This window comes from Cryptotermes secundus, unplaced genomic scaffold (genome assembly GCF_002891405.2).
Source record: "Cryptotermes secundus unplaced genomic scaffold, Csec_1.0 scaffold289, whole genome shotgun sequence".
Lineage (NCBI taxonomy): Eukaryota > Metazoa > Arthropoda > Insecta > Blattodea > Kalotermitidae > Cryptotermes > Cryptotermes secundus.
The window spans coordinates 826,944-841,468 of NW_019722431.1; the positions used below are offsets into that span (position 1 = coordinate 826,944).

Here is a 14,525-nt window from a genome sequence, read left to right on the forward strand (position 1 = left end):
CCACCGCGGCGGCCCGGGTCAATCCGGGTGGGATTTATGGTGGACAAAGTGGTACTAGGACAGGTTTTCTCCAAGTACTTCGGTTTCCCCTGCAAATTCTCATTCCACCGGCTGCTCCACACTCATCATCTAGTACATTAGACCAGTTAGGGGCCGACCTACCAAGTAGACTCAGTCTCACCCCGCCCTGTCATTGATGCAGCTGTCATAATTAGATGAATTTCAGTCAAATGTATTCGTTACGACTGTAAGGTAACATGGTAGTCGATGTCAGAATTAGTTGAACGGTAGTCAGCTGTGTCTTCACCTCCAAGACTGCCGTAGCAGACTCCCACGAAGATAAATAGGAAGTTGGATGCCGTGCGTTACATTAAGACCCAGGCTTCTGTGATGTCTTACGCTCGCCATGCGAACAAGACATTTGATTAATTCGTGCGTCTTAATCAGACGATAATTGGTCAGAGTCTGTCTTCCTATGACATCACATTTTTTATGGATATAAACGCCTTGTTTTCTCTCGTCTATTTAAAATGTATAACATTTTCTTGTGGGGCACATGGTAGCCTATTTGGTTGAGGCACCATACTACCAGTTTGAAGGTCACGGGTTCGATTCCCCATGAGGTCATAGGATTTTTCAATTTAACTAAACCTTCCAGCCGCACTATAGCCCTAGGGTCTACTCAGCCTCTGACAGAAATGAGCATCAGGAGTCTACGTGAGGGGAAGGGGGTAAAGGGCGGCCGGCGCGTAAGGCTGACAACCCCACTGCCATCTATGAGTCGATTTTCTAGAAAATGTGGTAGCCTTGACGTGTCACAGCCCTATGGGCCTCTACGACCTGTTACAGGGATAATTTTACCTTTTACCTTTTAACATTTTCTTGAGCAAAAGGTTTTAGCCATATTATGATTAACATTTCCAGTGCCTCTTGGGGAAAAAACAAGTAATTGTATGGAAGATTCTGTGTTCTCTCGATGGTATGTTACGCCATGTGGTGTGGTAAATATGCACCACCAGGTAGATTTTACTCTGAAGATGGAGGCAACGGATTTCTCCGAAACGACGATTTCTACCAAATTGCGTGATCTTACTTCCAAGAAGATCTGTCAATCGGTTAAATTGCTGCTGACCTTCCCCAGCATAGTCATTCTTGGCTTCGTTTCTCGTTTGGATCTCTGACCAAGATTTTCCCTCTCCTAGACACATCCCAGAATATTGTAACATTATATTTATATATAGTTTCCTAGAAACCGACATTGAGTTTCTGTCCTTGCACAGTAACCATGGCACGGCAGTCTCCAACACCGTAAGCCCCGTGTACAACTGTGTATGTGTTCATAACTGAATCTGTCTTCGTGTCTTAGCTCTGCAGGTAGTTCGCCGTGATGATGCGGCAACTTCTCCGACTCGGAGACATTGCGTGTAGTCTAGTTAGATATAGATAGGCGTTAGTTGAAATAGGATTTCATGACAATCCGCCAGGCTGCAGTCATCATGTTCATTTAATATCTTACGGCATTTTAAAGTACTGCGTCGACTGCTGACGTTATGTAACATTTAATAACATAGAATTAAGTTGATGCCTTTGGGAACTATCGAAAGTGGTGGTATCATTTCAGCAGTTCAAGAATACTCCTTTGGGGGATGTGACGCCTTGTAAGCCGGTACCTACCGGACTAGACGGCGTTACATGCTAGAAGACAGTACTTACTTTTCATAGTCATGACTGTGTGAATCTATGATCCAGCATTTGAGTGTTTGCTTTGTATGGTCCTTGAATATGGTACCTTTCTTCTAGAAAATGTAAATTACGAATATTTAGTAAAACTACTGCCAGGTTGCACGCTAAACTGTCCATGACAATTTTCCTTCCTCCTTTTTATGTATTCACTTCTTCCTTTTATTCTCCTTTTCATGCTGAAATTTCTTTTTCAAATTATTTTAATTGCTTACAATTCATGGGACCTATTGAATTTTCTCTATTTTGCTGTCAGACATCAGGGAATACTGACTGCATGCATCCTAAACCTTAATAATCTGATAGTCGCACATCTGTCGTAATTCCTCTCCCTTCATGGAACGAGAAGGTTCATAACTGTGTTCACAAAAGCCCGCAATTGGGCCTATTCGAAGCGATATAAATCGAATTATCCAGCCGTCTTACTTTCTTTAGTTTGAAATTGTGAAATCACCTTGCTGCCTGTGTGTCCCGAACGTTGCTAGGCAACGCCTCGAATACACACAATAATAGAATAACTGCTTGACGCAGTATTTTCTGTGTGGCTTGTGTCATATCAGACACTCAATATGTGATGAAAGGAAAGTAAGGGAATAGTTCTTATCGTCTTATGCACACGATGCCCATACAAAAAGTATCTACCCTTCTGGTCTTCCAAACAAAATTCTGTCCTCATATCCGCCCATCCCATCCTCCACAGGAGACGCTATTTTCCAATAGCTGAGAGGACTACACGGCAGAGTTTAGCGGCCTGCCTGCTTTGCAGCGGCTTTCTGGCGTGTGGCAGAACCCTATCTGCGGTTTCAGCAGAACAGCCAATAGCGGCTTGCTTGCTCCGCTCCAAGAACATCGGTTTCCTGTAGTGCCTTCCGGTCGCCTTTACAAATCACAGCGAAAACTGCTCTCAATCATATCAGAATGTAGTGGACCTTACATAAACATATTGTGTGTCTGTATGCATTGTTAAGAAGCACGTGACGCATGGCGTAGATACGCTACTTCTTTCGTTCGATACACGAAGAAGCGTCACGGTCACGGAAAGATCGTGTTTGTTTGTGTGTCTGGATATTTGTGCCCTGAAACCTATGAAGGTATTTGATTAAATTTGTTATTAGGGGGCGTCTGACAACACAAGTTAAAATATGAATTTCAGTTTACATCCTTAGTGCTCGAAATTTTGTGTCCGTACAGAAAAGACGGTTACGTCATGAAGCGTCAGGAGAGCAGACATCTTCAGATGTTTATGCTGTAATGTATTTACATCGGTGTGTCACTGGATCCAGAGCACTGGATATGGACACAGGCTTATTATAATTTGCTCTTTTTATTAAGGATGATCTTATGATGCACTTACCTCATTTCGATTAATTTTTAGCCTACTTCCTTCATTTTGAAAAAGAATAAAAAAAACTTATGCACCTTGTTGTCTGTGTGTCTGTGTTTCTTCCTTTTTTGTTTTCTGTGCGGGCCGTGTCATATCAAAGGAAAGTAGGTAGTTAATTTTTCCCAGAACTTCTTGTTTACTCCATTTTCCATAACGCCATAGGTAAAATCCTTATTTTACATTAAACTTACACAGAATTAAACGATCTTCTCATAACTTTAATTGTAAAAATATAAAAACGGAAATAGTTCTTGTGTTCAATTAAGCACAGCGTCATTACCATGTATGGGGGAGTGGAGATGTAGCTCCACACATTCTTATCCTGAACACTGGTCAGTTTCAAACCATTGTCACTCTATGACTTGGGAAACACCCCCCGATACCTTTTTCATGGTGGGGGGGGCCTCAGTGGACCACAGATTTGGTCTGGATTCTGTGGAGAAAAGTCTCTGCCGGGAATCGTACCCCGATTTGTTGGTCGCCCAGCTCGTGGCATAATAACGGTACTGAATGCACCACTCGTATATCGACTGCATAACTTGGACATATGTAGCATACCTATCGTCATGTTGAACTTTTATTGCAAACGTCTTTACACTGGACTCGCTGTGTAACTAGAAGCAGCACTGCCCAGCTGCCTGTGGTGGCATGTTACCTGAGCTAAAACCATTTATCGCCTGCTTGAATCTCCTAATTACTCTTCTTCAGACTCTATGCAGCGACTAGTCTCTCTAAATCAACTTGCTAAATCACAGTGCTTGCCACGTGAACAACTGAGTGCAGTAGTAGAGGGACCGACTATCGTACGCATGCGCAGTCCTGTTCCGCCCTTATTAGTGCGAGCTATTGTAATGGTTCTCGCGCATATAGTTACAGTGGGCTCACAATTTTTATTTATTTACAGTAGATATTTAACGCAGGTATTGAAACCCGAAATTAACGGCCGTGGGGTTCCATTGCGCTGACCACGCGACACCCTCTGTCCACAAATTTGGTACTAACTTGGCCGACAAGGGGCGGTCGCGCGGTTGGTACAGTTCGCTTGCGGACTAAAGTCCAAGGAATTTTTTATTTAACGACGCTCTCAGTAGCTCAGATTTTAGAGTCGAATGATTAGTGAATAATGAATTAGAAAGGGTGTGTAAGGAAATGTATCGTGACCAAATTCTGTGCGCCTGACATTTTCTTCAAGGGACCGAGGGAAATCAGTACAGACCTCCGCGATTATAGCCTGTCTCCAGACCTAGATTCGAACCCGGGACGATACTAATACGAATCAGAATGCTAATCACTCGTCCACAACGCTGGATCGATACATAATCAAAGTACAGTACGAAATAATTTGTGATAGTATAAGTGTTACGTCTGTTCTGTTTATTGACTTTGTCATGATACATTCATATCTGCAATAAATGAATAGCAAATTGGAAAAAAGAAGAATAAGGAACTTTTGTAAAGTATTTCTCCTTTGTTGGAGTTTGCGTTTTTTATTCCTGTTCGTTGTTAAAACATAATTGGAGATGTGAAATTTGGAAGCCAGATCTGAAGATGTTGACACCCGAATTGTTTGAATTTTGAGATCCGTGAATGAAAGCTAACTCCTGGCTTACGATTCGTTCAGTTCAGTAGCTCGGAAGCAAGAAAGTTTTCTCCAAGTTCGTGACTCCTGTTCTTACAGCAGCGTTGCGCTTATTGTGTACGTGTTCATCTTCTGAAACTGTCATCTCTGATTATCAAATGCTATAGGGAATGTCCACAGTAAGAAAAGACAGAAGTTATCGTACAATTTCGTTTCCTCATGAGCCTTCGAAATTTTATTCGTCACCCGTTATTACATTGTTCACTTTTATCCACCAGAAAGCGCTGCTGTCGACGATTCCAAATATTAATTTCATACTAATATAAATACTATCTCCGGTTACATTGGTCAATGGAGTGTTGGTGCTACAGTTCGTAACTATAATAACTGATAGGGAAGCATGCGGTTGCATAGTTGCTTGAGGCACAATGCTCTAAGCTGGAATGCCACGAGTTCGATTCCCGACGAGGTCATTGAATTTTTTCAATTGAGCTAATCCTTTCAGTCGCACTATGGCCCTGGGATCGACTCAGCCTCTAACATAAATGAGTATCAGGAATCTTCCTGCTGCAGCTACCTGCTCACGCTGGTTCATCGCTCACTGATTTCTTATATCATGAAGATGGAGCCGATACGTTCCTCCGAAACGTCCGTTAACACAATATCTACACGGCGCCACGTCCTAGAAGACGGAGTTCTTCTGAATAACCCTGAATTCACTGCTTTGTTTCTTCCGTCCTGTTCCATGCTCTGTGTTGGGTGACTGAGGACAATCATGGATATATGTTCCTCCGCCTACAGTCGGCAGAAAAGTTATCCCTGTGACAGTCCGTGGAGACCCATAGGGTTGTGAGACGTCGAGACTCCCACACTTTCTAGAAAATCGGCTCGCAGATGGCGGTGAGGCGAGGATTCCTCGTACTCATTTCTGTTAGAGGCTGAGTCGACCCCAGGTCCATAGTGCGGCTGGAAGTATTAGGTCAATTGGAAAAATCCACCTCATCGGGACAGGAAACAAAGATAAATGATTCTTTTATTCTTCCATTATTTTATCTGCGGCACGATCCGCTTTGCAACAATGTATCTGCATCTGCAGTAAGTAGACACCAGATGCACAGTCACAAATGGCGCATTTGGAAAATGTAGGCCGCAGTTTGAAGGGAATTCTTCCGTTATCGCTTGTCTTTGTTCTCCGGTACTGTACGAATTTGTCCATGTGACCTATCCGTAATCCAGATTCGTATCTCCGTGGCTGTACGGGTTTCTGTGGCCACGGGTCCCCACGCAAAATCCAACGTTCGTGTACTACATCTGCTGTAGGAACGAGGGTACATATCCATCAGTTCGTGAGGTACACCGTCACATAGATTCTGTTCTCAGTCTGCTTGCCATATTTGTATTCCGGTGGGAAATTCAAATATTTACACAGGACTTTTCTTCCGTAAGGTTGTCTACATATAGTGTGACGTACACTGGTTCATAGAGCGGATGGACTTTATCGAGGTAACTAAATTGACCGACGGTCGAACGGCCAGTGTACCTTGGTGTCAAACGCCCATCTGGGATCCAATATCGGATTTTTGTTAGTGTCAGTTGCGGGTTTCTTTATGTTGGGCGCCCTCTCTGACAATAGGACAGGTCTGTCGTTTACAATTAGTGCTGGGCCTCGCCAGCGCAGTCATTCTCGTGTCCGAGTCCCGTGGGACTCATGATCATATTTTACTGTTCCAGATTCGAGACTCCCCAAACCTGGAGGACCAAGTCCCTGTATTTATGTCCTCCAGGAAGAGGGTGTCCCAGCTTCGCATGAATAAATTCATATATGAAATAAGTGAACACTAGTATCTTTGAATAGTGTACAGTCGTAAAGAATACATTCGGAAAGCATGTGCACTATTCTTGCTGTCTGCGTCATGCTGGGTTTTTTGTTTAGCTTACTATTCAGACCTGAAGGTAGAGGCGACATTTTCCTCCGAAACGTTTGTTATGTTTCACCGGACGATGCAGCGGCGCATTCTAGAAGGTACAACTCTTCGTAACCTCTGCCGTGACAACATCAAATCCTACCAAACTATAGGGCGCTACTTCCCCGGTTATTCACCGTGTTGATACTCAATTTGGTATACAGATACCCAGCTACCAAACTGTACGGCGTTAGACAACAGTTATTTATTGTGTTGAGAAACTCAAATCACAGCAAATTATCAAAGGACTTTCAGGGTTAGATTTAATGGGCAATGACCGGGGGGAGGGGCGTTCGCCCCTGGGCCTCCACAGCTGAGGACTCCTGTTGTTGGTACGGGCTTCAGTTCCAGCTGAAAGCTCGCGTCTTCGCTAAATGCTGATTTGCTGGCTTCCATCTTGTTCCACTTGCTGCTCCTAAGCAGGCAGTCTATGTGCTCAGGCGTAGCTGTATCAGCTGTCTCGTGAATATGAAACCATTTAGCGGCAGTCGCTTGAGAGTGGATTATAGCTACTGGGGTGTGTCATCTCGTCTAGGCAGGGGATTAGTAAGGAGCTGTAGGTTATTTAAATCCCCGTCATTTCACACTCTTCACCTCCCCTCTAATCATCTCAGTTGGTTCATGCGTTCCCAATACGCAAAATTGATCTAACGGATTTCGTTAATTTCGTCGATGCAGTTGATGATGTTCAGAAGAAACACAGTAAGATGTCTGTCGTCACATCCGTAAAAGTATGCGACCAAATATCCATGGCTCTACATGAACAGAAGCATGTCTATTTGTTGCCGTAGAAACGTTGCCGTCTGTACTAGAGCCAGAGTCTTTTACGACTGGCATTATGTAACCCGTTTCTAGGCAACGGATCTGTAAACACGTTCACCCAGCAACGAATACGAACACAACAGTAGAGTTACTGCTGGAAACGGTGTTTTCTATTCGGTCCGTGAAAAGTGGTTATAAGGAAGAAGATTGGGGCGCTGCAGACAATGACTCAGACAAAAGACAGACCCGTCCTCTCGTCAGAGAGAGCCCCACAATAACAAGACTGTAACTGTCAAACAGTAATAAATATCTGTCATGAGCCCAAAATGGTGCTCGACACCAAGAATTACTGATTGACTGACCGTCAGTCGCATTGTGACTTTGACTTTTGACCCAGTTAGTTGTCAGCTGAGAGTTGAGTTCTGCACGAAAGGCTGTGAAGACAGGGCCTGAGGGCGTGAAGCTGAAGAATCTCCATTGTTAGAATCCGTTGCCAGCGAATGGCTGATGAAGACACAGCAAGCTGGAAAAAGGCTTAGCGAGTGCTGTGCTGATTTGTAAAGTGTGCAGATTAGCGAATCCGCTGTAAATACTTGTAGTTCCGAATGGTGTGTATAAGTGACCAATAAATCCATACACCAATCCAAACCCTGTCTATAGTCACACACACCTATAAATCGTGGCACTATAAATTAAAGTTACAGAATTGTATAAAAAGCAACTTTATTTATCGATGAATCCAATTCAGTGGAATTATGTGACCTCAGAATATGAGTAAATACCCGCAAAAAAATACCAAAATTTGGCGTAGTCTGTAATAAGCAGTCCAGCTTCTTAATCCGTAGTTAGATTCCTCAATCAGTGGTACTTTCGGAGTTTCATATAGCACCAAGAAAATACAAGGGCATTGCTTTCGTACGACGCTTCCCAAAGTGGGAGCCGCGGCCCCCGAGGGGACTTTGAAGCATTTTCTAATATATTACTTAGTGTAGGTCGTAAGGTTTTAAGAACTCTGTCTTCTGAGATATACAGCGTCATGTAGGCTGGTGAATGTTAACGAACGTGTCGGAGGAACATACCACTTCCATCTTCAGAGTCGAAGATTAGCCCAAGCAAGAAACCAGATCTGCTTATAACCTGCTTCTTGCTGGTGCCTTGGTATGGTTAATCTTCAATCCTGAAGATGAAGGCAATGTATTCCTCCGAAACATCGGTCGACTTCTCCCGGAATGTACGGCCCTTAGTAAACAAAGCTGAGAGAAGTTATCACCGTCCCCTATTTACGCTTTCATCGGATAGCTCTTATTTAAAAGGTAACTTAATACAGCATCATTAACTCCATTATAGGGAGTGTTTCTTGATCTGTTGATAGTTTTTCTTCTTTTCGGCTCATGAATACATTCTCCACTTCACAAAACCCGGAAGTTCGTCACTCTGTTTATAATATCTTTCTACTGAACCAAATTCTTCATAACTTGAATCCATTCCATCCCCTGCCACCATATATTTATATCATCCTCCAACCTACGGATAGAACAGCTATAGAATGATCTACGAGAATTTAAAGTGACCACGTGGAGGCAAACGGCAAAAACTGGGAAGAATGATTTTTGTCGTAAATGAGACCAAGAGCGCCTTAGAGCCAAGGAGTAAGGTAAAAATGTAAAGTTGTCCCTGTGCTTAACTACTTAAGCACACGGCATGATGGCCTATGGAGGAGTAGATATATAGAACCAAGGAGTATGTAAGTAAATATGTCTGCAATATCCAAGTAATTTTTTATGAAGATTTTGTCATCAGAATTCTACTGTGTTTATTGTACTTCTATGAACACATCATCATCATCATCATCACCTGTGACGAACCAAAATGTAATTAATATCGAGGATATAGACGTATTCTGACCGCCCCATAGCTCAAGTTGTTAGTCGCTGGCTTCCCACCGCGGCGGCCCGGGTTCGATCCCAGGTCTGGTCAAGTGGGATTTATGATGGTCAAAGTGGCACTGGGGCAAGTTTTCTCCGAATACTTCAGTTTCCCCTGCCAATCTTCATTCCACCAATTGCTCCACAATCACTCTCACCTATCATCTGGGGCTGGTACAATAGGCCAGAAGTGGCCGCAGTACAAGAGACTTAGTCCCACTCCACTAGCAATAAAAAATAGACGTATTAACGGACGGAATTCTAAACGGCCAACCGATTCCCGCATCCATAGACTTACAGCAAGGTATTTTAGTGTTTAACATGCTGTATATATGAGTATATATATATATATATATATATATATATATATATATATANTTCGAAGTTCATACGCTTGGAATCACATTTCGTATAGAAATTTCACGAACTGCCGGTTTTTTACGCGGTAGTAATTGACTCCCCCCCCGCTTCCTTTCTCATTTCATACTGTGTAAAGATATAAAACTTAACAAAGGTCCCCACGTCATGCTGCTGTTTAAAGGTTCATTTTTCTTTTTCAAATATAAGGTTTCTTTCTATTCACAACAATCCCACTCCTTAAGCGGACAAGATATCGTTGGAAAGATTGACGGTTGGCGTGGAAGAAAGATGGAAGATGTATGAGTGACGTTAGGAGACATGCGCATTAAGGATGCGTAATGGAGTCCTTTCGCGAGTTCTCGTCCAACACCACGCTTCACTTCAACCCGACGTCAACAATATTCTGAAATACAACGCGCGGAAGATCGGAGAATTTGACTGCCGTAAGTCACCTGAATTGAATGAAATTAAGCAGGGTAAATTGTACAAATACGAGCTTATTTTGTGATAAATTTGGTTGTATCGTTCTCCTATGACGAATGGTATCTTGATAGTTCGAATAATAACAAAAGACGTTCGTGTGCCAAAACGAAACAAAAACGTTAAAAAAGATGATTTTTCGAAGACATCAACTTCATGGTTTCATGACAGCAGTTCTTCTCACCTTTACGTAAGTTCACACAGAATATAAATCCTTTCTAACATATCTAAATTTAAGTAAGTTCAGAAGCGATTCGAAATCCTAACCTATTTTTATGTGTAAGTAGGATTATGTAATAAAATAGTGAGAACATGCCGTATAAGATGGTAATAATTCGGCAAAATTTTGTGTCCTTTCGTCAGCATTAAGTCTGTCTGCACGCGTATAAAAACACTACTAGACGAATGATTTTTAATTAATCTTAATGATGTGAGTTCCAAATCAGAGTATTTATATCCTTATAGTACAATGGTCAGTTGCATATGCATCACGATATATTCATAATTTGTCACTATTTGTCTGATTTCCGTAATTGTACTGGCCGTACGTGTTGGCAGAGGGGACAAGACAGAAAAATACACCCCCATGGAATTCTTGGAAAAAAATAAAAATTTAAGAATGAAATAATATACCAAATATTAATGTCAAAAAGTAAAATTAATTTAAGCAAAAAGTATATTTTTCCTGAATACACAGACGTTTCATGACTTATGAACTCCTGAATATAAGTTTGTAAGTAAATTTTCTAGCTTTCCCCTTCCCCCTTTGAAAGAAGCCTGGCTCTGCCCATGATACCAGCTCCTGTAGGGAACATTTGTAATCTTCTCAAGACACGATAAATTAGGTTCAGTTAGTTTGGTCACTTCGTCAGATTTCACTCACGCTACCTTCATGTTGGACCCAGGAAGTTTAAACAAAACACGAAAGTTGAGAAGAATTTGGAGGAAACTCGGATATGCCTAGACCCTGAGTGCTAAAATGATTCAAGTACGTAGAGGTCTTACATTTCCTAAGAGTTAGAGATAAAATATCATTATCGCTTAAATTGAATTGTTCCTATCATTTTCCCATATGTTAGGCTAAAAGTCTATTATAACAATATTCCCGGTACTCATTCCTCTTAAAGGCTGAGTCGACACCAGGACCGTAGTGCGGCTGGAAGAATTAGATTAATTGAAAAATCCAATGACCTCATCGGGAATCAACCCGCGACCTTCCGGCTTGTAGCGTAGTGGTGCCTCAACCAGCTACGTTACCGCTTGCACCTTTCTGCGATTATAATAAATTCATTATTTTTGTTATCGGCCTACGTTTCGGAAACTATCGGAGACAGGTTCACGACCCCCTCGGGGGCTGCAGCACCCACGTCGGGAAACATAAGTATTAATGAGGAGTCATTTGGTTTTTGTTCAACGTCACTCAGACTACATAGCATGGAATGGTAGGCTGATAAAGAATAACTGCTTGAAAAACTGAAATGGCCGTGGCCTGTCTGAGGTACTGTCCCCGGAATTTTGCTGGAGGGTCTCTGGAACATCACGAGTAACCTCAAACAGCGTAGCCAAAATTTGAATACGGGATCTCCCGAATACAAAGCAGAACCCCATTCGACTGAGCATTCTGCTTAATTGTTTCTGCATTGTAATCCACCTAGCTTTTACACATTATTGACACCCTAAGGCCAGTGTGAATTTGATAGGGATAGACTTAGTACACTAAACGAAACTTGGAATATGTTGAGCTCACGGGGCGGAATCCTTAGTTGTGATTGTGCGGGTGAAAGGCATAGCTCTACCAATTGGACCCAACAGTAGGTTTTTTAGCTGAGGGAGGAGAGAGAGTCCGGACTCCGAAACGTCTTTTCGGATAAAAATTATCTGATGAGTAACGTCCAGAAAATTGATCTTTGTGTACCATTGTTGGCTTGCATTTTAGTGTGATAATTAGCACATTTGTTTCTGAGAGTCCATCTTCACGTCCTGTCTACGTAATTAGATGTTATTGGTACAGCAATGTATCATCTCGGATCGGGACAGGACGGGGAGGAGGCGATACGTGTACAGCTGGATGGGTTATTGCTGTTTGAGTGCAGTGAGCCGACACGGAGATAGGAACGGGAGATTAATCTTGCTATCTGCAGATCACCCGGTACTTATACGAGTACTTGCATTTGGAAAGTAAGCCGTCCATGTATTTGCGACACGCATTGGCGCCGTGAGCGGGAAACACAAAAAGTGTATAAAATATTTAGGTGTAAGCCGCAATAGACAGAACTCTAATCATGAGGTATAAACAAAATATTGACGTGTATGAAAGCACAACAAATATACAGTGCAGTGGTCTCCCCAAAAGAGAAGGAAAATTACCTGATGATGGCCCATGTGCGGCCGAAACATGTCGTAAACTAGAAGAAATATATGACTAAGAGATATTTTAGAAAAATTATAATCACTTTTAATATATAAAGTATACTTTTAGTGTCCTATTCTTATGTAATGATTTTAACAACATTAAAAGTATTGAAACACGTACATTTTAGTGTGAAACATGTTCCTAATACCTTTTATATTGTTGCATTATTGACAGGTGCCTTGATAGTAAGGATACCTGTAAGGAAGTAGTTACGGATGCCTCTAGCGCTGTGGGTCTCTGTATTGACAGATGTCGCCACAAATGGTGTTCAACGTTGTTTAGTATATTTTATTCTTTTTTAATTTTGATTTTTCTCCCAAGAATGCAAGGGGAGTAGGCAGATGCTTGGGACACTGAAGCCTTGCTGGCACCTATGGCTACACTACCTGAGGTGTTGGGGTTTTCCTCAATATCAACACTCTAGTGCTTTCAAATACACCGCGGTCTCCTCCTTGTGATCAGCTTTCAGCTGTGTGTGGAGGACATGTCACCGTGTCATTGCGGTATACAGGACTTCTAGAGCTATCAGTACGATGGCATTCTGGAACGTGACGCCGTGCGGGTTTCCTAGCAAACTACAAGAAATTGAATAAGATCTAAAAGTTTGTGACAGCGATATAATAATGTTATTGACTTTTTGGTCATTGTCCATCGTCCTGGGTAATGGTTAACGTCCAAATAGTCAATAAGTGGACAATAAACTAGTGTAACGCCCATTGAGAATTGAATGTGAGATCTCATTTGTTGTGTAAGATTTAAAATTGTTAACTTCACCTTCGTTCTCCAATATTCGGTTCCAATTGTACGTGTTACGGAAGCATGCGTCGAGGCCAACATTTAATGTAATCCCCAACGAATAACGCACACAAATAATAGATCGTAATCCGTTTCCCTTTTACAGTATGCTACACTTTACATATCCACATCAGAATATTACCATTATTCACAGAATAGGCACGATACACTAAAACAAAAGACTGTTCTCTTGTTCGTGACCTGCTACTTAACGCTCATGCAACGTAACAACTCTCGCCAGTTCGCTGCTATCGTGAACCGGAACTGCTAATTTCAGAGTTATAATATCACAGTTGCGTTACTTCCTCCGTGGCATTTACTCCAGAAGCGAACTATACCGACCGAGCGACTTCCGCTTGCCGGGAAGTTAGTGCCAACTTTTACGGACAGAGGGTGTCGTGTGGTCAGCGCAACGGATCCCCAAGGCTGTTAAAGCTGCGTTACTTATGTAAAGGGAAAGGTAAAATTATCTCTGTAACAGGCCGTGGAGGCCCATAGGGTTGTGAGACGTCGAGGTTGCCACATTTTCTAGACAATCGGCTCACAGATGGCTCTCCCAATGAGACCCTGAGTGCTCAAGCATGCAGTTCAGGACGTTGATGAGAAAATAAGAATGAATGAAGGAGAAAGAAAGAGAAAGTAAGGAGAATGACGGGACGAATACGAGAAGGAGAAGGAGGGAGGAGAGGTGGAATAAGAAAACAAGAAGAATGGGTGAAATCTGATGGAGAGGAAAGAAATAGGAAGAGGGCAATAACAGGAGAGGAGGAGAAGGCTTCTTCCCTCTGCCTTGGCTCTGGAAAGGGCACTGTTCCGTGGATCTGGTGGGCCACTCCTATATCGTATTCAGGAAGTCCAGGGTTCAGGCCTCGACTCTTCTGACCGGGGTTTACCAGTAAGTTAAAGACAAAGTTGTCCCTGTGCTTAACTAATTAATCATTATGCCATGAAGACGTACTGGTGAGTGGAGGTGTAGATCCACCTATTCTTGACCTCGGCATTAGTTGGAGGTGAGTGGTCAGCTTCACGCCTCAGCCGCTTTACCCCCCCTGTAAAGAGCCCCCCGTTCCCATTTGACGCACAGTATATCACACTAGGACACGAACGTCTCCTTCCACATCCT

General features: G+C 42.5%; 1 protein-coding gene across 3 annotated transcripts in view; it reads left to right on the forward strand.

Moving 5' to 3' along the window:
- The first annotated feature begins 10,050 nt into the window (after positions 1-10,050).
- The window catches only part of LOC111861377 (gamma-aminobutyric acid receptor alpha-like), a 44,326-nt gene continuing 39,851 nt past the window's right edge, over positions 10,051-14,525 (forward strand). Inside the window, exon 1 of one of the 3 annotated variants that reach the window (XM_023845895.2) lies at positions 10,051-10,384. In XM_023845895.2, the coding sequence (XP_023701663.1) occupies positions 10,326-10,384 (59 nt within the window). In that variant the 5' untranslated portion in view covers positions 10,051-10,325. The remainder of the gene's footprint in view (positions 10,385-14,525) is intronic. The other 2 variants (XM_023845893.2, XM_023845894.2) reach the window with 2 other exon arrangements.